Source organism: Lichenostomus cassidix, chromosome 3, assembly GCF_008360975.1.
Source record: "Lichenostomus cassidix isolate B80296 chromosome 3, HeHo_3.0, whole genome shotgun sequence".
In the NCBI taxonomy this organism is placed as follows: domain Eukaryota; kingdom Metazoa; phylum Chordata; class Aves; order Passeriformes; family Meliphagidae; genus Lichenostomus; species Lichenostomus cassidix.
Genome location: NC_139483.1, coordinates 34,066,743 through 34,093,569, shown reverse-complemented (window position 1 = coordinate 34,093,569; position 26,827 = coordinate 34,066,743). Strand labels below are relative to the sequence as shown.

The 26,827-nt window shown below is 36.4% G+C and overlaps 1 protein-coding gene across 4 annotated transcripts in view; it reads right to left on the bottom strand.

Annotated features, from left to right (window-relative positions):
- The window catches only part of CRIM1 (cysteine rich transmembrane BMP regulator 1), a 173,826-nt gene that overhangs the window by 70,131 nt on the left and 76,868 nt on the right, over nt 1-26,827 (bottom strand). For all 4 annotated transcript variants that reach the window (XM_085055220.1, XM_085055219.1, XM_085055222.1 and 1 more), the window contains exons 3-4: nt 19,329-19,571; nt 12,639-12,759 (exon numbers count right to left, since the gene is read on the bottom strand). In XM_085055220.1, coding sequence (XP_084911346.1) covers nt 12,639-12,759; nt 19,329-19,571 — 364 coding nt within the window. The remainder of the gene's footprint in view (nt 1-12,638; nt 12,760-19,328; nt 19,572-26,827) is intronic.

The window sequence follows — 26,827 nt, the reverse complement described above, 5'->3', positions numbered from 1 at the left end:
ACCAAAAAAAATCAAACAAACAAAAAACCCAACCCAACCCAAAAACCAAATAACAACCCTAGAAAGGTCAACAACTGAGCAGGGCAAACTTCAATATTTAAGGAACCAGAAATAAGATGATGTACATTAACCAGTGCTTTACAGATTGAGGAAGGTGACACCTTCAGTAATATAAATGGCCTGATTTTTAAATTCAGCTTTTAAGTTCCTCAGAAGTTAAGTAAGTTCATTAACAGTTTAAGCTGATGAGTTGATGTTTGAAGGGTGCTGGTGGTGGGATTGTTTTGGTTTGGTTCTTTGTTTTTTTGGTTTCTTTTTTAATAGAATCACTTTTTTTCTTTATGCCCCCAAAAGTGCAAAAAGGAAAAACGAAAAAATCAAATGGAATACTTGTAAATGACAACTTTTACTTCAAATCCAATTATCTTGGTTCATTTACTTCTGTTATTAAACAGATTTAAAGAGAGAAGGGCTTGCTTAGCATCAGAAAAGCTGTTTTGATGGTAGGATCAAAAGAGTTCTCCAGGCACAAGGCATAATGGCTATGAAAATAAGAACAGGCACCCTGGAAAAAAAGATTTAGTACCAGTGAATGGGAGGGCTGAGGCAGGGGTGTATTGACGAGAAGGATATTTATTTTGAGGATCAAAACAAAATTAAAGTCTAAAGCACTGAGACTAGAGAAAAGCATTCCTGAAACATACATCACATTCCTGTGGAGATTTTATCACAGTCCTTTTTTTTCCCCCTGGCAGCAATCTAGTACAATTTGCATTAACATTATTAACACTTATATTACTCAAATGTAGTAGATAAAACTACCACAGACCTGTTAAATAATATAAGAACTTAAGCATACTGTGAAATAAGGAATTTCCAGAAGAGAACTCCCAGCATTATCAAAACTTGACAGTGGGGAAAAAAAAACAAGAAAAAAAGTTTAACTGCAAGACCCCGGGCTACCCTCAAGCACACAGTATAAGTAATGATGATACAGCAAAATTAAATATTGACATAGCAATTTCATGAAATTATTGAAGAATTATTTTCTTATTATTCACACCTGAATCCACAATAGGAATTAATCATACAGGATGATGAACCTTAACCGGTCAAGCTACAGCTTGAGGAATCAAACAAGTGCTAGTTTTGGAAAACAAACTCCAGTCCTACACAGAAAGTGACATTGCAGGCAAAGCCAAAGCCATTGGGACACCACCACCCAGGAATTTCAACTAGAATTTTCACTCTCGCAGAGTGGAGAGTTTTTGTGCACAAATTCAGTATCACTATTTAGTGCATTTTTGGTTTTAAAGATATTATTCACAAAGTCAGTAATGAAAATACTCATTTTTCCATGGAAATCTTTCAGTATGTTATTTCAAAGATCAGTAATAAACCTCTAGAGAGAGATAACACAAAAACTGTGGAAGCTGCATATAACACTTACTAAGAGACTGTTTGCAAATGCTCAAAAGTTTAGCATCACTGCTATGTGAACTGACTCATATGGAAGTTCTTCCTGTTTTAATTTTCCAGGGGGTTTACTTATCGAGAAATCAAAGCTAGTGTGCTCCCAAGTAAGAATTCCTTTTAAAATATGGATGTTGTTAGAGACACACAACATATTAGTGCATTTTTCCATAAGTACAGTTATCTTTACACACCGCTATATATTTATCTTTAAATGTTACAAAATGCAACTATCGAGCTTTTAATTAAAGATACTGTGAAAGAGAACTTTTTCTCTGCATCCCTTGCATATTATTAGCATTAGGAAACAGCAAACAGACATGAAGCAAGGGAAGATGTTATAAAAATCAGCATTCACATCAAGCAGATTATCAGTTTTCCAAGGCTGATTAGAATCTAAAGAGATCATTTGCCTAAAAAAACTTAATTTCATCCTTTGACTAGTATTAATTCATCTGTTTCCCTGAGGGCTGAGACAGAAAGAGAGCATAGTTAAAAGAGTGATGCCATATATGCAGTGGAGCAGTGGCCAAATGCACTGACTGTTCAAGCGTGTTGATTTTTTTCAAGTATAGAGATATATGTACAGAGCCTTTTGAATTCATAATTATAGGAAATAAAATACAATATAAACTAGTTCCACCCTGTATTTTTCTCATATTTTGCCATACCAGCTGGTGCTTTTTTTTCTGTTGAAGGTCTCTATGGTTTTTACCACTGTGTACCACAGTTACTCTTTTCTCAGGTTTATCAGCTTCACCCTTCATAATATAACAAACATTACAAAACTAAAGTAAGGTACAAGTGAAGATGTTATTCCCATGTCAGTTTTCTGGTATTATGAAGAGCTATTTCTTTACTTATTTCATCACTGTTTAATGACGAATTATAAATATCAGATCCTCTTACAAATAAAAAACAATTCCTAAGGACTTCAGGCCAAAAATCATTTACAGATAATAGTTTTATAAGTAATTAATTAACTTCCATATTCCTGAAACTCCAAACTTTCTTACTCCTGAATGACATATCTTCCTACAACTAAGCCATCAGAGAAGACTATGCCATAAGCAAACAAAAAACCATTGAAAAAACAACGAAAAAGCAAAACCCCCACAAACCTCCCCAAAATTCATTATTGTTTAATATATTTTACTGTTTAATTTCATGTCCACTTTCTCCTCTTTGCAAGGAAAAAAACCCTAATAATTACTTCATGTTTAGTTTTTCCATGCCATTCATGGTATTAAATACCTGTCTCAAATCCCTGAATGCAATTCTGTACAAGTTTGGGAAAAATAATTATAGAATGGTTTGGGTTGGGAAGAAGCCTTTAAAGGCCATCTAGTCCACTCCCACCCTGGCAATGATCAAGGACATCTTCAACTAGATCGGGTTCCTCAGAGCCCTATTCAACCTGACCTTGAATAAAAATGAAGCCCAAAGTTTGGTCAAAAATCTAATTGGTTTTGAGACCAAATAACTCCACTTAACTAATGAGACCTTTTCGAAGTAGTGGGAACCATGCAGGCAAGAACTATAACACTTTTGTAGAAACCAGACTGAAATTCACCAATGACATTTCAAAGAATGACACTGAGAAACTACTTTTTATTTTAAAATGGTCCACAACCTTCAGTTCCACTTTTTAATTATTCAATAATCTGAGAGGGAAAAAAGAATCAGAATTGGTGGCTACTGGATTCTGACATGATGTTTCCTGCTATTTTCTAGAGGAAACACATTTTCACACTTTTCACATAGCCTCAATAATGTTGATATCACCTGCTCCAAGCATCATTGGAAACTGCTGGGAAATTCTCATATCTACTTCCCTTTTAAAATGCAAGCATCCAAATAATAATTCTATTGCTATATTATGTATATAGGTCTCCGTAGACATCAGTGCAGTTGCAAGTCTGAAGACAACAGTCAGACATTATTCATCTCTGCGATAAAAAGAGAAATTTACCTGTTCAAGTCAGAAATTATTCCCAACTAAATCACTTACTAAATTTCGAAATAAGCTAACAGCTGATTAAGTAGACTATAAGAAACAAAACACAGTGGTAAGTCTCAGGAGAAAGAGGAAAAGCAATATTCAGTGTGATCAAGGTACACGCCAATTGTTAGACCAACAAGGGAAAACAAAACCTGAAACACAAAGATATATCTACCAGCTTATTATAAGCTGCTAAAAAGACTTCAAACACCGGCTTGCTTATCAAGAATGGAAACAATTCTATAGCCACTATGACTTCATTCTAATTCCAAGCATAAAACACCACCTAAAAATAGATACAATTAGGAGTCACTTCAATTTATCTAGCTTGAAATTTATGTTCCAGTTTCACAGTGGAGGAGTAGATATACCATTAATTCAGTACATGGCCAGATTAAAGTACTACAGATACTTTTCCAAAAAAGGAAACTGCTTGCATACCTATCATCAATACTTCTTCCCCTAGTGCAAATGCGGTTTTTTTTGTTATGTTTTGCTCTTTGGAAACGTCTTCTTCCTTTAGGTGGCATTGTCTTTCAGGTTTTCCAATTCAGTATTTCCTAGAAGTTGGTGGAACATTTGGATGTGCATTTTCTACAGCTCATACAGGCACAAAAAGCTGGTCTTATAAAAGATGCAAGCAGGGACCTCTGTATTTGCAATGTCTTACAACTTCTTCTGCAGAAGATTTACATGATATTTCTTCTGCAAACATCATCATATTTTCCTCTCGTTGTTTCGTCTCTGAGGTCTGTGACACTCAGAAGCCAGCCATCAGGCTCCAGAAATGTCTTGTGTTTCAAGAGCTTCTGTTCAAGTTTTATTGAGATGGCGTTAAAGAAACAACCAACTAACCAACATGTCATCTTTTCCTCATTTGCGTACTTCAGGAAAATGTGGTTGCTGGCCAAAACAACCCACACTGTGAGGCTCATTGCCAAGGCAGCACTGAGAACTGAGAAGACGTGGGAATTCCTGAGGCAGCTGTAGTAAGGAAGAGGGGGAATGCTTGAACTCTGAGTTCAGCAATTCATTACCTCTCTTGGAAGATATCAGGACAAGATAGGTGTGAAACATGGGTCACCTTATAAAGGTCACACCCATGCCCTGCTATCTTGGCTCTTTGTGGATATTCAGTATAATGCAGTCTGTAAGTAGGACTGAATACCTCAGCAGACCTGAATGAAGCAAAATGTTTTGCTTTTAAAAAAATATTCACCATTTCCTAACTTCTGAGGATTTTAAAGACTAAAATGAAAATGCCTGAACACCTATTTCCAGATTACAAAACTTTCCAAAACTTGCAGTGTTCTATTCATCAGCTGTTAAACAAAAGCCTACTGCAAGCCTGAGCTGGACATGGGATGGGTTCAGCTGTCATCAATGCAGAGCTTTCCCTCAATATAAACCTGCCTCTTCAATAAAGAACAGAGTCTCCAACGCCAAGAGTTACACCACCATGGTGCTGAGGCACTTGAGGGGGCAAAGTGGTCTGCTGGAGTTGAAGTGCAGGAGGAACAACCTCAGCAAGTTGGCCAGGATGGTTAGAAAATAGTTTCTAACAAGCTGACGATAGAACTGAAGTCATAGTAACGCTTCTGCAGAGTCCTTAACATGCTTTTGCTGGACCTTTGATCCAGCTATCCAGAGTACTCAGAAGTCAATCCCTGAATAGAAGTGTCAGGAAGATACAGGTGCTTGGATTCATTTTGGGTCTTACCAGTTCCAGCTGAACCTTCCTTTAACAAAAACTGGGATCCACAACCTCTTTCTCTTGGATACCAATTCTTGAGGGGGGGTGGAGGAGAAGTATCTAAATTTCTAAAACAAATACAAGGGAGACCTCTGTATCAGCAAAAGTTGCTTAAGAGAGGTGACTGGTACAGGGAAAAATGAGGGAAAAGTTACACTTCCTGGAAAAATCATGACTGCCCTCTAAAGAAGGTCGAAGAAATCCAAGTGGTCAGGGCTGTATGGAACACCAAAACAATTTATCGTAAAATTAAGGTCTTCCTAAGACAACAATCTAGACAAACGTGAGAATCACAAGGAATGATGTGGAGAAGGTCTAAAACAGCCAAAGAGCTAAGAAGAAGGAACAGAACGGGTGCACAATACCCCTCCTACTAAATGGGATGGGTGCAAAGTTCATCACGGACTCAGAGGCCACCTCAACAGATGCTGTCAGAATAAAAACATTATCCAACTAGCTGTGTATGGGTGCTCTCAAATACAATACAAATATATTTGATTACAGCCTAAAAGGGAACTTACAACAATAGACTTTGTAGTTATGATTCTGGTGGCTGCCACAGGATGAGAAGAAAAGAACTGTGCTGATTTTTGTGTTGCTGCCACTCAATTGCCTACACAATACTGGCTGGTAGGTCTAATGCTGTGACAGACTGTGGACACAATATATGATACAATAACCCACATCCAAGTGATATAAAAGCAGATAAAGTACATTAAGAGCAAATGCTGACTGGACAAATATATCTAGGGGGATAAAGAAATCATGGAATCTTAGAACAGCTTGGGTTGGAAGGGACCTAAAAGATACCCTAATCCCTGTAGGGATGTAGGGACGTCTTCCACTAGACCAGGCTGATCAAAGCCTCATCCAAGCTGGCCTTGAACACTCCCAGGGCTGGGACATCTGTGTTTCACCACCGTGATGGTGAAAAATTTCTTCCTAATATCTAATCTAAATCTACCCTTCTTTCAGTTTAAAACCATTATCCCTTGCACTATCACTACACTAATTCTATATACATTTAAATGATCTCTAAAGAGGTGTGATTTCTGCATAATTGTCTGCCACGGGACCTCTGTTTCATTTCACTTACATGAAAAGACAGCATGGTTGACTTAACACATCTACCAGTTTTCTGAAAAATTCAAGTGAAACTGCTAATGATGAATTCCTTAAGTGGCATCTATATTGTGCCTAAGACAATACAAGTTTTTATTAGAAACAGAAGATTACAAGTAACAAAACATGTAATTTCTCCTTTGGAATAAAAACCAATTCAGCAATGGTATATACAAACTTTAGATCTAGATTGCTAATCTAGATTGCTACTTAGCCTTAATGTCTTTATAGCTGCTAAATAAAGCACAGTCATGTTAAAAATATTTTAGTACAGATGGATAAAAAAAGAGTGTTTTCTTAAGATTCTTAAGGTGAAATACGTTTTTGTTGATTTACTCTTCGTCCATTTCATGCATTGGAAGGCAATTAAATAGAATAGAAAAAATCTAGTCTAGTTCTGTTCTAAGTTATATTCAATTTCTATCCAGTCAAATACAGTTTAAACCAAACCTTATCTAAAAAACTATTTCCTACTACCTCAAGGTATTACTCATTTCCATAAGCTGTATAAGAATGAAAGTATTTAATTTAGGGTGGGGGAAAGAACTGGGTTGTTTTCCAAGTTAAGCTTTAATGCACATATTAATTGCCACTCGGACCCTCCAATGGGGCTGAGTAGGTGATTAAAGCATAAACCAGTATTTTATCATCAAGAGAATTAACAGCTGGACTTGCTGATCAAGCATCCTTCACTTTTTTACCATACTGCAGACCAAACTGTGGCATTGCCATTCACAGCAGCCCCAGATTGAGACATTTTAGCAACATACAGAGAAAAAACGACAGGGTGAAAGAGTGTTAAACAAGGAAGAAGGAATTCTATGACTAATTCATTTAAGAATTTTTTTCGGAGGTTTTCTTCTGAACAATACAGCTATAATCCTACCCCTTCATGCTACTTGAACCAGCTGAGAGGTTGGCATTTGTAATGCCATTTAGCTATCTGTAACTAAGTGACAGTGAAATGGTCCAATTCAAAGAGCCTTCATTCGCTCATCCATCAAGCCCAAGCCTTTTGGGCTCCAATCTTGCAAGACTGTATCTGTAAAAAGCTTTTAATCACTTTTCTGGCATATGAAATTTATCTGCTCCTGTTACACTTAATTTACAATTTCTTTTCCTTCTTCTCACCCTATCATATCATTCTTGAAACTGTTTTCTTTAAAGCTAGGATTCACATAGAAAATAAAGTACTGGAAATTTTTATAGATAAACATTTATCAATTATTTCTGAACTTTTTAGAATCTAGAACATATTCAGGACTATGGCGTGAGCTTTTTTAAAAAGTACATCAAGCAAACTTATAACTGGGATTTAGTGAACATACTCCTGGCTGTTTCTCTCCTCTCAGAATACTACTATATCCTATATTATCACCAAGATATTCAAGCCAGCATGCATATACTGCAAGAGTTCCTCTCAGGAGCTAAAGGACAATGATGCTGATTCATTGAGACTGAATCACTTCCAAAATCCGAAGGAGGAGAGGTGTGAGAAATGTCCTTCAATGTTAAGTAGTTTGGGTGAGGGGATACATTTCCATTTTATAAAGTAAATCCTGTAAGACAATATTAATTAAAAATTCCTAATTATTTTTCATTCATTTGTTTTGTTTAAAGCTACAATCCAATATAAAAAAAGGACTAGTGACGATAGAAGACAGAAACTGAAAAGGAAGGCACTCTGATGGGTCAAGTTTTTAAGGCAAGCTTAGAATCTTCAGAAGACAAAATCAGATTTCAGCAACATTGGTTGCTTCTAGCTATAATTACATCCTTTAATCCCTAATTCAATCCTCTATCAGTTTTCCCCACTATTTTACTCAGAGTTGATACCAAGACAACCAGATTTAATTACTTAGCTTTTGTTCTTTTTAATATTGGCACGGTGCTAACATCTTGGTATTCTCTGTGGAGTTTTCCTGGTTATCTGGTTTTATTAAAAGACTGACCAAGAATAGCTGGGGGTGGGGGGAGAAGTGTGTGTGAAATATCTCTGAGAATAGAGCACTGAATGAATCTTAAAATTACCAAATCTATAACAGATGACAGCACAGAAGCAGAGACCTTATAAAACTATAGCAAGAAGCAGAGACCTAATAAAGACTAAACTTCCAAATTATTCTGACAGCAGTCACAAAGAAAAAAAAAAAGATAATCCAAAAATATTTGGTGCAAAGCTATCCAAACAGGCCATTTACTGTTTTGTAAAAATCCTATGAAACACGTACAAAACTACGTGAGCAATAAAAATATAAGCCATTGATAATCACTGTCCTGTTCCATTTTTCACAGATAAAAAAATTAAACAAATTTTGACCAAGATTTTTACACTTAAATTCCCAAAGGAATCTGAAAATTTGAACAAACTTCATTCACAACAGAAAAACTGGGAATATCTGAAGATAACAGATTCTGTAACCTTGATATAGATCATCTCTTCCTTCAACTTTGTAACAGAAGACAACAAACTTATATTAAAAGCTGTGATAAATTAAGAGCTCTAATACATTTTCTGTAAGAGCTCTAATACATTTTTTGTTCAACAACCTCCTTGGAGAAGTGAGCAGCTTTACCAAGACCAGAGACAGACTGTTCTAAGATTTTCAAACATAATAGCCGTTTTCCTGTTTTCCAAACATTTAGCTTTCCTAACATAATAGCTGGAAATTTAAGGTAAATGTCTCATAACAGTCTGATGAAAGCTGAAGCAAATGGTATTTTGATGTTGATGCCAAATGAGTATGTTCTGTTCTGTTTGAATCACTGCACTAGAAATCGGTGTGACACTAAATGTAACCTCTGAGTGCAAGACCAAGAATTCATGGTATCAGATGTTTACTATTCCAGCGTTCCCCCGGCATTGCTAGAGAAGTTTTCATTGTTATGAAAACACATTCAAGAGTTTGCTCACAAAACAAATGCCAATTTAACACCAGATTTGAGGATCTCCATTTTCCTAGCATATTACATATTAGAAATAGGCCAAGAACAAGATGCGAGACAGAAGTCAATCTGATCCTCCTGTATGTGAAATTATCAACTACTTATTAATCAACTCAGTGACATGGTGTGTATTCATGGTACTCTCCTTTAATTGCATTCTGGTTCTGCTGGTATTAGGCTTTTTTTTAGAGGCAGTAAATGAAACATGACAACAATTTCTTCAAAGAGTTCATAATCTTAAAAACATAATTTCATGAAGTCTCAATGACTGTCCAAAGTCTAACATCCATGGCCTTATGGAACAATGTCTCTGCTTTTAATAAATTATTCTCAAATGTACACTAAAAAAATACAATGCCACTTTTTTTGAACTCAAGTCTAACAATTAAAAAGAGATATTACATGCAATTAGGTGATTCTAAAATGAATCTCAAACAAGGTAACGTTGATATTTCATCATTCTCAATATTTAACTAAGAAATTTTGAAATGAAGGAAAATTTTCCCCTTTTCCTAGTGCAGACTCATTCATCCATGCATCTGCACTTTTTTCCTACAATTTTGACATGCAAGTCACACAGAGACCCTTCAAATATAAAACTCCAACTTTTTGTCAAATCTGAGGAAACACTGAACCTGAATTCAAATGGCTTGATTTTCATGTTCCAAGTAACTGAACTTTGTTTGCCTTTCTGCTCTCTCTTTTCACATATGAACTTCCCTTCCCTCTAACACTTTTTTAAAGCCTTCTTTTCCATAATCCCCATGTCTATGTTCCTTTATTCCTCCCTTCAAGTAAAATCTTTGCCTACAGCACATGAATGATGACTACAGCACTGTTTGCTTTAAGAAGCAGTGTAGTATATCAAAATCAAAATTACTAAATGTATTTCTACCAGGCACACAACATGTAAAGCATCTATACGATCACATTGCTGCCAAATTCAGTTTTTCTTCTTTCCTTCTCACCTACTCCATTAAAAAAGTGTATGATTCCTTTGGCTGATTTAAGGCAATCCAAATAGCAATCCATGTAATAACAGCACACAGCAACCTAGACTAAGCCACGAAATTAAAAACTAATGGAAGAATACAAGACATCTATGATTGTTTCTGCCTGCCTACAGACATACTAGGTTATGCTAATAGTGGAGATTTTTTGTAGCTTCATACATCAAGGAGGGCAGAGGTATTAACACAAAAACCCCTTCAATCATAAGATCAGATCCTAAGACTCCTGGAGCCAAGTACTCATCTATCCCAGCTCTGATCTCTTGTTAAACTCTGATCCCAGGAATGCGCAACAAATGATTTTAAAGAGGCTTCAGGAATTCACAATTATCTAGTAATTCACACACTGTAAGCCTGCTTGTACAATTGGGATCTTTGTGCACAGGAGAAGAGGCTTCATCACTCACTTCCCACACGCACAGACAAGAACGCTTCAGACATCAGCTAACGCACAGCAAACCAACTGACTTCATTTTTAAACATTCTCGGCGAAATAAAAAGATTCTTTCAAGAACATGTTTGCTCTAGGTGTTTTATTTCAGGTCAGTTCCCACATGTGTACTAGAAATAGAAGATATTTCAAGCTGGTGATTTTTCTGAAGTAAATGAAGATTTATTTTCTTGGTACTCTACATTTCCTGACAGAAGGAACATTGAATTTATCGACGACAAAGAAGAAAGGGGATATTTTTCATTCCCTCCACCCAAGTACTAGAAAAATCAAACCACAAGTTATATTAGACTGCATAAAAGTAGAACATAATACTATTTTTGTGAAGCAAAAATAATTTGGCTTATGTATCACTTCTTAATCCAACAAGTTGAAACAAATTTGGAAGTAAAAATGTACCATAATTCTTTCTATCATATCAAGGTTACTAAGTGTTAATCGAAACTCTAAATATATGAAATATTTATCTGAGACTGCTTCTTTGACTTTATAATCTATCTTTCTGAATACAGTCATTAGCAGCATTTTATTCTAGGTGTCTTGAACATGCTGAGCTATATTTGCAACAATGGCAGTATGATGACTATATAAAATCTACAGACTCCCAACTAGCCAGGTCAACTCTAGCTAATACATCATTGCAATTCCTAGGAAGTTTACAGAAATGATGTCAAAGAATAAAGGGAGGATATTGAGATTCCATCCATGTTTGGTACACAAAATTCAGAAAACAAGAAAATAAAACTCTGAATTTAATAACATTTGTAGCATTCACTGAGTAAGGATAATAAGAATCAAACTATTATCAGTATTCTACAATTACAAATAAAATCGGTCAAGTTTAGAAATATATTTAAATTTTTAGAGCCAGGATTAGTGCATTAAATGATATTGTCCATATGTCTTTTCCTGCCTTAATTTTATTAAATAAATAAATGTTTTTGATTCTCCATGCAATAGGAGACCCTCATATGTCATGGAAACAACAGTTTTAGAGAAGATGACACAGTAAATGTGAACCCAAAGGGTACCCAAAAGACAACAACCTTGATAATACAACCTTTGCCATCTTCTACTTTCTGAGTTCTCTGCAAGTTGTTCACCACTTTACACAAGGGACTGACAGTAGGACAACATTCTATGGTGCAAAGACATTCATACTAATTAAACCAACTAGTTACATCTACAAGAAATATTTTCTTTTTGGTGTAAAGTATTTTCATGGGTGTTTTTTTTGCTTGACTTTGTATTTACTTGGCATATTCATGAATCAGGTTTTGGGAAATTTGATGTAAAAACAGCAACACAAATAGTGGTGCATGACCATGAAACAAAACAAACTCTAAAATGGTGTTATTTTTAAAATCACAATAAATTAGACCTACTTGAACAACAACAATAGAAGTAAAATGGAAACAAGTACTTGAAATTTCTGTTTCCCTACAATTCCAGAGAGTTCGGTCTTGCAACTTCTTACAGTGGTCTTCTACATACAAAAAATTAGGTTTTTTTCTCCTTTAATTGGATGAGATCTTCTCTACCATATCTCCTGTCATCTCTGGCCTTTAATTTCTAAGCATCTAACAGCTTCAAAAGTTAAATTTGCAAAATTAATTGAACTAACTGAAAGTCATTCTAGAGACACGAGCTCCTCAAATAATTTTAGCAAAAAACAATTTCACGCATTTGCACTTAGAAGAATTTTTTTCTGCCTCAGAAAGGTAAGATTCCATATTTCCATCAGACTGATATAACCTACTTCATATATCTTTTATTTTGTACCAGCATTTATCGTCACAGAAGTATGCACGATTATCCTGTATTTACAATACTTGAATTGTGGAGAACAAGTTAGAAGTACTGAGCCATGGAGACACCAACCTTGTGGGCAGAGTGCAGCAGCCATCAGCCGTCAGCCTGACTTGGGTTTCATAGCTATCCAGGGGGCAAACAACTTGTTGAACAGGAGGACATTCAACTGTGCTGCAATCCACACTGAACACTACGGAGGAAGGGAAGAAGAACATTTCTTTTACTCATGCTTTAGAAGCTCTTTGCAAATTACTTCCTCATAAGCAACCACTTATGCATCAGTCTTTTAAGTCAGAAAAATTAAGCAATGAATGCATGCTTGCTAGGTAACATTACAAAAAGCATCCCTTTGTCTTTAAGATTCACTTTTTAAAATTATTGATCCAGGATGCAACTGAACTGATATTAGTTAATAAAAAATTATAAAAGTTAGACACTCAACCTTAAACAATCATTACAACTGTGAACATTAGTTAATTGAAGTACCCTAGTTATGGAGAATATATATTCCCTGCAGCTTTTAAAACAGTAAACAATTCTTTGTTTAATTTTTTCCTAATTTAAGTCTGTTTAAAAAGCAAAATACCTGGGTTACAAGAAATAAAAAAAAAAAAAAGAGATACACTATAGAATTATGTGTGCATGTGTAAAGCACATTTTTAAAGATTATTCTATTAGGTTGTCTTGTTTGGGTATTTATATATGGCAAAAATGAAATACAAATTATCAAATCTTTCTGCATTACTGAGATGAAGAATTCTACTTAACATGAAAAACGGACTGTCAGTTTTTAGAAAGCAACAAATGTTTAGAACTGCAGAAAAATAAAAACAAAGCTGAATACATATTCAATTCTGTAAGTCATAGGACAGCTGAAACACATCTGTATCATATTTGGAACTAAGTCATACATGTTAACAAATAATACCCGCTCAGGTATTATCTATCTGCTATCCCTTTTCATAACTATATTAAGAAAGTGCAGAATAAAACATGATTCCCCCTTTAAGAAATGAACTACTTTCTCACTGAGCAAGCAGGATGAACAGAATGCTATCAGACTGAAAATTATACAGTATGGTATCACTGATTACTGATTAAACTTCACTGCAATTTTAACACTATCATAGCTGCCTTACTGAACTACTAAAGCAGCTTGGCAATCCTACACCACATTTCTTGCAAGAGCTCATTACCTCCAAGGCCCATTTTTTCTCTTCTGGTCCTGCACTTCCCAAGCTTGATCCAAAGTGGTACAAAGCAGTAACTGACTCAGTCATAATGAGACATCAGTCTCAGAACTGCATCTGCTCTGCTTATCTATCTCCATTGCAGTGCTTACAGTGTAACAGTATGTGGCTCACTAGCACTGAAAAGCAGTCCAGTCTTTTTTAATAAAGTACAAACTTAAAAAAAAAATAGAAACAACCCCCAAATTAGGACTACACATATAGACTTTTTTTCCTCTTTATTATTACATTATTAGATTAATTGTAAAACAGCTGAGGTAGGACAGGACATCTTGGAGGTTCCCATGCCAGACCACATAGATCTGGCTTCCCAGGACTGTGCCCAGGTTGCTTTTCAATATCTCCATGGATGGAGAATTCACTATACTTCCAGGAAACCTCTGTCAGTGCTCAGTCACCGTCATGGTGAAAAAGTGTTTCCTGACGTTCAGAGGGAACCTCCTGTGTTTCTGTTTGTGCCTCTTGCCTCTCTGGTCCTATCACTCACTGGGCACCACTGGAAAGTACCAGCTTTGCTTTCACTACCCCCTTCAGGTATCCATACGCACGAGATCTTCCCGGAGCCTTTCTCCTCTCCAGGTGGAACAGTCCCATCTCTCTCACAGTTTCCTCATGGGAGAGAGATGAAGACAGATAGGAGATGAAAAATATTTGAAAAAGCAAAAAAAAAGTTCCTAGTTTCAGATTTAAACAGGTTTCTCAAACTGGAAAAAGTATTGAGACAAACTTACAGATAAGCTGAAAATATTGTGAGGTTACAGAACAGTCTACAATTGGATTCTTCATTTCTTTAAAAAATATCTCCCAGATTAGCTGCACTACTGTCCTAAAAAATAAGACTGCGAACATTTGCCACTGAACTTCTAGTTTTCTTTTCACATCCTACTGTGATTCCAATAATTAACGTGTACATTTCACGAGCAGTTTATTATAAGCTGTTACTATATATCGAATTCTAAACACTTTTTTTGTCTGTCCTAGAAGATTCAAGCTTTAAATAGAGTTAGACAAATCTGTATCTTCAAGAACTCATAATATATTCTAATTTCCTGTCAGTGAAAATTCACCCATTCAGCCTTTGTTTGCAAGTCTTGAAGAATTTTCTCATGCACTGAATTTTTATATGGAAGCATCTGAGAGTTAACCCTTTGCTACAAGAATGTAGCAGAAACCCTGCCATGGCTGCAGACCCTGACATATCTGGAGTAACATGCTACCTCCTTTGTGGACTACAAAACCAAAGGTCTTTGATCATGAAACTGCTAATACCTAGGTGAATAAAACTTTCTTGTAGAGTAAGTTAACAACATATAAGTTGTTAAGCGTATTAAGTTTCACCCTGACATATTTCAACTAATAAAAATGGCTGGCTTATCAACTGATACAATGTACAGTTTAGGGCAAGATCTAAATAATTACCTATGCATCTAATGGTGCAGAAGCAAGTCAGTATCTGTATTTCTGATGAAGCACAGTGGCTCAGCACAGGCTAAGGCTTCAGAAGTCACAGATTTGTGAGGGGTCAGTACAAGGATACACAGTCTGCTTTTACAGCATAGAAGCACCACGTGACATCCCTTCCTTTGCTTTCAGTTTCGATGCATTTCAACTGGATTCTGGATTGAATAATGCAACACAGTACAACTACACGTGGTGATGGTGGTCACACTGTCTGCCATGGGATTAGAAAGGAGGTATCTCTCCATGAGAAGGCATCATCCTTTTTACATTCCTTGACTCTTCAGAGCATATTACATACAACCACAACATTCCTGGACTTTCAGAGCAGCTGTATCACTTGCTCAATCACTTCCTTAACTGCTCTATCCCAGGTATTTCCCAACATGGACTTTCACATTTGCTGATTCTTTTCCCCTCCCTCACCTTCATTGTCACTTAAAAGCCATTTCTCCAGCTCCACTAGAAACGTATCTGTAATTCCTCCTCACTCTTTTACTCCAGTCCTTTCCCACTCTTATCTCAAGTTCTGTCAACATAAGCTCAATCAATAAAACAAAGTACTATTTCTGTGAGCAAGAGAGGATAAAAGAAAGCTACTATAGAATGCTATTTCTCGGAGCTGTGTATAAAAACTTGATTTTGCTGATCCCTGTCCTTAGTGCAAGACTGTAAAAGCTCCCGACCTGATTTTCAATGCTGAAGCTGCATCAGGGTGGAGCACAAGCTACATCCCCATTTGTCATTACAACTACCTACCAAATTTTGCTGTTTATCTCGGGCTCTCCATCAAGCCCTGACTGCACAGAATTCCCCAAAGAAGGCAAACAATAACACTTTCTTTACAGTTGTGTTTAAGCCAACTTTGGTACCAGAAAATATGAGTAATTTTCAGGCCATGCTGGAGATGAGTAAATGAAAGCTCTGCCAAAAAGACTTCTGAAAGAATGATAAATGAGTGGTCTTGTCAGCACAGGTTATGTCTATCATGACAGACATTTCCCAGTGCTTTCCCAAGGATGTCAGAAACTAAAAGATGACACTCCCCATTGCACTATATACAACAACAAAAGTTATCAAAAAAGGTACAACAAACATCTGTTGGACAGCTGTCAAAGTAAACTATTTAGCTTGCTTTATTCAGAACTGACAGCTAGAGCTCCTCTCAACACTCCAGCAAAATATGTTTTAAATTAGATTTCAACTCGATCTTTAAAAAAATAAACATGATTTTAAAAACATTCGTGGTCATAGTGGTTTAGCACATACACTCCCTCAAATCTTGCTTTGAGTTATTTTTATTCTTGCTGTTAACATACACTATGCAGTTCCATTTGAGATTGCTCATTCAAACTACCTTTAGGAAAGAAAATATTTGAAAATACATTTTGAGAACTGTAATCCCCATCTTAAAACTAAATTAGATGCACATTGACTAAATTCATTACTCCTGAATGGACAGTTACACCCATCATGTAGGAATAAGAGGTTGCTTATGGAACCAGACCAGGGTTATTTCATTGCTGAGCTTTGCAACCAAAGCAAAACAATGAGCATGACATTGTTCTCAGAAGGTACCACAGCTGTAATGAGATGCTTGGTGGAGCAACATGTAAGAACATTTAAAACAAATTAATCTAGAGGTTAATAGAAAGTGTGATGAAGCTATTAAGTTTCTTCACTATCCATTTTAACTGAATATCAATGCCCTCAATTGTATTCCCAAAAGAAAAAGGGGCAGAAGAGGAAGTGGGTCTCAAAATGAAATACTTTATTTTTATTCTAGCATTTAGAGTTGAGGAAACACTATTTTCCTTTCATTAACTCTGTTGCCAATCATAGCACTTGAACATACGCAGAAGGCTCCCAACTCAAATGCCAGAGTAAACTAGAGAGCAATGATATCTTTTTTAAGGAACAGAAATAAACACAATTTATGCTTTAATTGTGCAAGCACTGTATCTTGGCATAAATCAGCACTGCTGTCATAGGAAGTAGTCCTCCCAGCTTTGTTTCCACCAGAAAGTCCTTGCTGGTGCAAAACTCCTATTGAGATGGTTAAGCAGATATGGAGGTGCAGGAAGAGCATTCTGGAAGCATTACTCACAGAACTGAAGTTTTTAGGTCTGTGGCAAAAAAATGGAAACATATTTTTCTCTGTTCAACATGTTAACTCCATAGACTTGCTGACATTTTCAGTAAAACTGGTGACATCAGCCCTACAAGAGTCTGCATGAACACCTACCTCACAGGCCTTACACTGTCCATTATCACGTATTTTTCTAGCAATGTGGCATTTCAGTTATAATTCATACAGGTCAGTTCCTCTCTAACACTTCTTTCCTACAATTCTTCAGGATACCAAGTCAAACTCTAAAGATGCAAAGTTTATTACCACGTCTCTAAATTTCTAACCCCTATTTGCAAAGCTCTACGCTTCCCTTAAATCCCACTAGTTTCTTTACTTCCCCAGTCTCTTCAAAGCTCTGCTCTTCTACCCTCCTAACACACAACTTCATTTTCCAGTGCCATCTACCTTCACCTCTTGAAACTCCCTACAGCAAAACATACAAATCGCCTTAGAAAACAATACACACACAGTTACATACATTCACTTGGGATAGAGAATCATATTCTATTTGAAGATTTTGTAAAACTAGCAAGCTTCAAGAAAACAGCCTTCATGAAGTAATTTTCATGGGGAAGTCTGGACAGACTTATTTGCAAACAAGACTAGAATTCAAATAATATTTTGGAGGACATGATCAGAGCTAAATTTTTTTTTGAAAAAGCAAAATAATCCAATGCCAGCAAGACAAAATTCAGTAAAGGCATAATTGAAGTATATAGGAGGAAGAAAAATGTACAAACACAATGGTTCAGTAGCAGTCATGCTACAGAAAGATCCTGGGATCATAACACTTCACCAACTAGAAATAACTCTTGCAAAACAATTAAAATCTGATTTAAAGTTTTGTATGATAAACAGGAGGCAATTATTCTACAGCATTTATTGCTGAAGAAGACTCCCCCAAAATATTAGTCTGCTTTTGGATAAGACATGTTAAAGACATATGGTTTAACTGAAAAAAACTTATAGAAGGGAAACATAATCAGAGAGGAGCCCAAAGAAAGCAAGTCACAAGAAATTACACCTATTTATAGATGAAAGAAGCCTAAGGTTGACAAAATGTTCCAGAGCAAAAAATTAAAGACTTGTTCACCAAATACTCAGGACAGGATACCAAGAAGTTTGCTTAAATTTCTGCACAGTCAGATTTGCATTGGATATTAGGAAAAAAAAATAAAGAGAAGCACTAGAAGATACAAAGACTGTACAATCGTCTTCTGTGGAGGATTTAAGAAAATGTTAAACAAGCATAGGAAAGGCACAGTTAAAGCATATTCAAACTTGTTTGCATACAGCATTTGGGATGAAACCATTTATACGCTTGCTTTCAGTTCTCTATTTTGATTATTTATCTTACCAAAGCCTGGATCAAAGAGTGAATTACACCTTCCACTTCACTTGGAACAATAAATCACAAGAAAGGGTGATTTATGTTCTCATGAAATGGAAGACGAGTGAATAGTGAAAATGTAAAGTTTTTTAATATGATCCTCCATAATCCTTTTGCTCTGCACATTTTAAGGGTGAACACTTGACAATCTAGAGAGATCTTAAAACAGAAATCCTAATTCCCTGTCCATGCACAATGTACTCCTACTATGAAAAACCTTTGTTTAATCTAATCAGCATACAAAGTATGTCACTTGCACTAGTAGCATTCACAGATATGCAATATTCTCACTAGGTTATGTTTCCCTTGCTGCTCAGTTTAAATTAATATCTAAAGAAAAAAGAAGGTAAATTTTATCATGATATTTTAGTCTTTTTTTTAGAGTATTGTCTACATTTAATAATTTTCAAGAAGAAACAGAGTGGATTTAGAGGCTATATATGCTTCACTGGATGCAATTATATAGATTATTTTGCTTTTCAGACAGAAAAAATTGAAAAATAGGAAAAGAAATTGTATCTATTTTTTACCTGGCTTGCATTCATAGAGATCACAGCATTCCCCTGGCTTTCCAGATGCCTTAGAAACCAATATATTCAAATAGCCAGGTTGGCAAACCTTCCTCAAGCAGCCTGCAGGATTACACACACAACGGCTTGGGAGTGGACAGCATTCACCAGGAGGAGCATAGCCTTCAATCAAGATGGAATCTTCTGGACATCGAGGAGAAAACTGGACCTCACAGCGGGCCTTGGAGCAATCAGGTTTCTCTTCTGAAAGGTAGACAAAAATCATCATGCCATATGTGCCAGTAAAACACTGGAGCTGTAAAGATAAACTCAGATAAAGCTCCCTCTCTTCTCCCTCCCCCAAAACAATATAAAAAAGAAGAGGAAACAGCTGCAGCTGAACTGATTTGCAAAATTTATCAAATATCCTTTAAAAACTATATGTATTTGGAAGATGGCATGTGCCTTATGAAATATTTTACAAAATTTCTAATTCATGCATTGTGTCTGACTGCTGAACTCACACAGCCTCAAGCAGAGCTGTTACTTGAGTAGAGAAGTTACACATTTGGCCAGGACGTTAAGAAACAACTTGTCATGTCAGCCCTGATGTTCACACCTACAGCTTCAGCTCCCCAAGACTTTCCATTATGGACTATCTAAACTGATTTATTGACCTGAACTGAGCTCTCACATAGTCAAAAGGCAAGTTAAAAGTTCAATAGCTAACATATTTGAAAAATCCATACATTGGCAGAAGAGGATTTTTCCTGTACACATTCCCAATGTTCACATTAGAAGTGTTGCTCCTACATACATTAGAAGCTTGAAAACTAAAGAGATAAGAGGTTTGACTGTGGTGATGATGAGATTTGATGATGATCCTTATGGGTCCCTTCCAACTCAGGATATTCTATAATTCCTTCAGGTACTTTATATTTTTTCTTACAACCATCAGAGATTACTAACCTAAATGTGTTACTAGACAGCATTGTAGCTCTTTTCTTACAGTTAAAAATCCTATTATTTCCATCTATCTTTAAAACAGCCTCAACTAGATATGTATTTTGTCTAGAACTTTAAATAACATTTTTAAGACCAATTTTTTTAATCTACCCTTATGTTTAGGTTCTTATCTGCTTTATATTAAACACATAGTTCAGACTGAACATTGCTGGTTACAGAGATTCACTGCAAAGAGTTGCATAAATAATAGATAACATACCAGTTCCAGTATTTTATTGATAACTTTTAGTTTATGGATATAATAAAAGGTGTGACATTCTAGCTTTTAAAATTATTTTCATTTTCCACTGTATGTTTGCTCAACATGCACAGAGAAGTGACAGAACTGCTGCATCAGCAGCCCTTAAAGTACACACTCGTGACAGACCCTTGATGGAGCACTTGTACTCATAATGACCCTTAAATTCCCACTATTCATTACTTTATGTGCCCTAGCATTATGCATCCAGTGATCTTCTAATTTCCATGGCTAATAGATAATCCCATCCTTATGCAATCTCTCTCATGAAGATATTTTGTATTATAAGTATTTTAAAAAGTTGACCTACTATTTTTTACTTGACTACCTTTACAGACATACATGTGTCTATAGGAAGACAAGTGTCACCTTAAGGAATGGTTAGCTAATGTAATAGAAATAAAATTTGACCAATGCAATTAGTCAAATACAATAAAAACTATTTTTGACCAATGTGGCTAACTTTCAAAAAGACAAGGTTTGTCAGAAATGTATGTCAGACTTGGAATTCAAACTATTCAGGACCCTAAATGCATCTTTTTTTGAAGGCCAATGCAAAGTCTACTGCTGGAGTTGGTAAGATCACCTAGCAAACATATGAAAACAAGAATCTGTCACTATCAACATGTAAGAAGCATCACAAGCAATAGAAGAGAGACATTTAAAATAGAGAACCATGACACATATTTTTGTATGAAATATTCACTTGAGTGTTTTGTAGTTACTACTTTTGATAGTTTTTCCATGTTAGAGTATTGTGCTCAGTGCAGTTAAAGGTAACAGATTGCACCAGGACTCTTACATAAAGCCAGCACCATTTTCAGAGGAAATAGTTTGAGCATAACTACCACCTTGCAAAATAAACGTTTATGTTTTAATACCAGGTAACATAACACCAGTAGATATTTATAAACCAAAGGTTTTCTTATTAATCCAGTGTCATTATTACTCTTACACTTCATAGTCCTGAAAAACAAACAAACAAAACCCTACCAATAACTCTCTAGTAATACTCATGTGAATATTGTTCTTCCAAATTACATCTCAACCTATGTACATGTAGAAATATTCCCTTCCCAATACTCAAGTGCAACTGTGCAACAGGTAAATCAAATATATTCACCCAAACTGGATCAACCAACAATTATCTTTCAGCTTCCCAAACTCCAGCCCACAGCAGAGTCAAAAGCAGGTTAAGAAACTTTTTGCAGACTATGTCATGATTTGTTTATTGATTTAGATGTTGTTTTTCTTTATGGAAAGCAGCTACTAACTAAAGGATATGTGGTCAGCAGTATATGAAATGTTTTCTTGAACATAATCTTTGTCTAAAACATGAAAATCCAGCAGTTCCAGGTGTAGCATGAAGACATAATAGTTAAAACTTAAATCAGCTAGTATCATACTAGTGTAACTGCATACCAAGTCCAGAACTCACTGCAATGTAATAAAGTGGGAGTTCAGTTTTACTGCATTTCAGTAAAAGTTGACAAGGGCTCCTCATTTTGATACCAAGTTTGGATAAAAGACATTACTTCTACGCAGCCATTTGGAAAAGTTTCAACATTTCTCTTGATATCTCAGTAAATGACAAAACCTTCTCTATCCACAGGGATTCATTACACTAAACTAGTTCTACCTTTTCATTGCTTCATCGAAGAAGGCATCAAAATTTAATCTGTTCTCAAAAAAAATTACAAACATTAATACAGCCATAAATGTCACTGCTTTAGCAGAATTCCTGATATAATTCCAATACATACAGCTATTTAAGATTTCATCAAACAAGAATTGTTTAATACCTCTTTTTTCCTTTATTAACAAACCCTTCTAGCACTTACAAAAGGATCATTAAAAAAACCATGTAGGAACAAAATAATTAAAAATACACCAACAGACTCAAAAGACAGAAAGCAAGGTAATGCCAAGCTGTATTCCACAAAAAAAAAAAAACCAAACCCAAACCTGTGAAATCACTCACCAGTGCTATTTCTGCTACTTTGCCTCTTTTACACACCAAACAGACTATTTCAAAGCAGCTTCTCCATAGACCAAAGTAGATTGACAAGAGCCTACTGTCTCTCTGTCAAAGAGACCACTACACTACATGACCTGTCCCCTAGATGTTTTCAGCTACTGTCTTACAAATCAGGCTCTTCCTGACCAAGGTCTTCAAAGTCAAACAATGCATCAGGACTTAAACTCCATTTTGTTATCTTTATTTTGATAATAAATAGAATATAAACAAACACTATGCGTGTCCAGAAACAGGAGAACTTAATTTTTCAAAGCAGTGTGGTGAAACTAGAAAAATTAGGCTTTTGAGGAAAGGGAGAACTTTATATGGGACTTACTACGAAATAAATTAGTATAGCAAATATATACATTTTCCTGAATAATAAGGCATCTTAGCACACATATTACACAACAAGATACATGTGTCACATTGTCCTCACCCATAGTGCAGATTCCTTCACAAGAAAAATCTCATACAACCCTACCTACATGTAGAGACAGTAAAATTGCTATAGCAGATATGCTTTTTTAACAAAGAGGTTTTACTCAGGACACTTATTGCACTAATAAAAGTGTATTTTCATAAAACATTGTTCTACCTCTAACTCTGAAACAGTTGATATGTTTCATTTAATAAATTTACTGTTTTGGAAAGGCAAGAAACTGCTTATACAACTCACCAATTAATTTACTGAAGTGAGGACTTCCATACGCTTATGCTGTTTCATTATCAGAATCAGACAGTTAATCACAGATTCCTGGTATTGGTAAGGTTGGCAGGGACCACTGTGGGTCAGCTGGTCCAACCTTGCTGCTCAAGCAGCTTCACCCTAGAGCACATGGCACAGGATTGTGCAATACATCTCTGAGCAATCTCTTCCACTACCTGATCACGCAAAAAAAAAGTTCTTTCTCTTCAGTTTGTGCTCATTGCCTCCTGTCCTACTGCTTGGCAGCACTGAGCAGAGCCTGGAAACATCCTCTTGGCTCCTCCCTGCAGACACTCACAGACATGGATGAGGTTCCCTCTCAGTGTCTCTTCTCAAGGCTGAACAGGCCCAGCTGCTTCAGCCTTTCCTTGAGAGATCCTCCAGTGCCTTAATCATCTTTGTCACCCTCTGCTGGAGCCACTCCAGGAGCTCCATGTCTCTTGCCCTGAGGAGCCCAGAACTGGACACAGCATTCCAGATGTGCCTCACCAGGGCTGAGTGGAGGGACAGGATCACCTCCCCTGACCTGCTGGCAATGCTCTTCCTAATGCACCCCAGGTTTCCATTGTCCTTCTTGGCCACCAGGACACACTGCTGGCTCATGGACAGACTGCTGTCCACTAGAACCCCCAGGTGCCTCTCTGCAGAGCTGCTTTCCAGCAGCTCAGCCCCCAGCCTGTACTGATGCAGGTGGTTATTCCTCCCTGCAGAACCCTGAATTTCCTTTTGTGGAATTTCAGAAGGTTCCTCCCTGCCCATCTCTCCAGCCTGTCGAGGTTCTGAAGGGCTGCACAGCCTCTGGGCCATTGGCCACTCCTCCCAGCTTTGTGTCATCAGTGAACTTGCTGAGGAGGCATCTGCCTCTCCATCCAAGTCATTGATGAACAAGTTAAACAATACTGGGCTTGGAGTGGAAGCCTGGAGGACACCACTGCTGACAGGCCTCCAACCAGACCCTGTGCCACTGAGTATAACCCTCTGGGATCTGCCATTCAGCCAGTTCCCAATCCACCTCACTGTCCACTCATCCAGTCCACACTGCATGAGTCTGCCCTATGAAGATATTGTGAGAGTGTCAAAAGGCTTGCTGAAGTTGGGGAAATGTAAAAACATATAAAATTCAATCACATTTCAGTATGTCCTTTAAAAAAAAATAAAAAACAACCGCTAATGAGACTTTTCAGGGATACACTCATAAAGCTTCTCATAAAAGTCTGAACTGATAACTTACAACTCACTAAGGAAAACACAGTTGGCTGCAAACGCTGCCTTTATGTTAAAGAAAAAGCTGCATTTCAAATAGTTACACAGGGAGCAGAAAATATCAGTTGGTTTTCTGATGAGGTTTCTCTGTGGGACACATTCTCTTTATAGCCTTTCATCAAACACCAAAGCTGGAAGCATTCTGGTATCCCTGACATCTCAGCAGCCTGAGCAAACAAAGAATCTCTGTAGATAAAGGAAGAGTCTGGATCAATCAAGCTTTTTCAAACTATCTATTCTGAGACAGATACATTTCTCAAGAAATTCAGAAATGTAGCTGGAAATATAGCATTCTTAAACTGGACACAATCCAGACAGGAAAACTAACATTTTGATGAATTCCAAGTAAGACTTCTATCCTTGGAAACAAACTTAATCCCTACTCTAAAAGGCAGCTCTAGAGATCATTCAGTATAAAGGTCTTCAGTTTACCAGTGACAGTGTTATTTTTAGATATAAATTAGTACTGGTAGAAGTTTTGCATTTCAAGACAAACTACTTTCTGTAAGTCTGAAGGTTCAGGCTTACTTGCTCGTACCTGCAAAAAGAAGTCGCTGCTATCAGCAGAGAGAGTACACACCACAATTACCAAGAATAACCTAAACTAGAATGTATAATTGAAAACAACAGCTGAATAAGATACAATGCCCTGTATGCCTTATTATTAAAACAGGGATCATTCATTTGAAAAGTCACAATGTCTCAAAAAAATTTCTCACTTTTATCTCAGAAGTGTGCAGGAAAGTTGAGCATCTCAGAAGTTGAGGCATTTTCACTGCAACCACAGCATGCTTATTATAAAGTGCATGAGAGGGAGGAGAACAATCCTCAAAGGATAGAATAATAATAAGATATCAAGATATGGATTTGGTCTTTTTTCTTTCCATTAACTTTAGAAAGCATCTGTCATAAAGCAACAGCCTTAAACCCAGAACTTTCACAAAGTTTCTCCATCTCAAAAGTTGCTGTGTATTTTTAAAATCATACTTCCCAGGACTGTGTGGAGGTACAACGACAAGTTACTAAAGCCCTTACATTGCAACCAATGCTTTCTTTGAGAGATGGCAGCTTTACGTTCCTGAAAGGTTTATGCAATACTCAAACTAGGTACTATTTAGACATGTTTGCATTAAGACAGTCACTGAATGTAAGTCTAGATCTCAGAGGTTTTATGTTTCTTTTGTTAAAGTCGAGCAGCTGCCACAAAAACCAACCAGGCCAAACCACCCCCGCAACCCCCATCATCTCTGTTAATACCAAAGAAGTATGGAAATAAAAATGGCTCCTTAAGAAAAATTAAACACTTTGCTTTCACCTCTGTATCAAATTCTTTTCCTTCATTATGTTTGCTCTGCTTTGACACGCAGAGAAAGTACATGCCAAGTTTATTTAATGAGAAAAGCAGAAAAGTTAAAGCATTGGTTAGTACAGTGAAAGGATCTTAGGGTATAATCTAGTGTGGGAGAAAGAGAGAGGAAAAGCCCTGATGGGGATGGGAAGGTCTTCTCATTCTTCAGGTGAAATGGAACAGATCCATGCTTCTCAGGAAATAATTTCAGGAAGGAATTTTTATGATTTTGCCAAAACATCATGTGATACTGTTACTCAGTCACCATAGAAACAAGGACAGAATGTTTTATGGGAGGAGATGGCTAAAGAGAAATATCAGAGACTCAGGTCCAAATGTTTCCATTGAGATACTTAAACTGTTCTACAGTTGCTTCTTTAAAATCAAATTTCTAATACATATGTATATGGATATACACAGATGTATATACATAGAGATGGAGGGAATACGTTCTTTTTTTTTCTGCTAGGTCCATACAAAGATACAAAGAATACAGAATAAAAAGCACTTTGAAATAGCAAGCTTCATATTTCATTTTCCAGAGCAGTTCAGAATAGGTATGGTTTATGAAGATGAACATTCTGCATGACTAAGCAAAGCAATGCACTACAGTTGGCATACATACTTTGAAGGCACATGTTCAGCTTTGCATTTCTGTTTCACTGCAAACCATTTTTGTGAAATCTAGGCTAAAACACAGTCACTTTTATTGTACACTCTTACAGTCATCATTGAGATGCATTCCAAACAATAGGCATACTGTACTGTTATACAGTGGCAGGAAGGAAATATTAAAAGGATTAGGGATAAACAAGAAAAATGATTACCCAGCTGAAGCAGTCAGACAGACAGGGATCGATATTGGAATGCAAAATACCCAAAAGGATTTTCAAGAATCAAAAGGGCAGTTATAGTACAT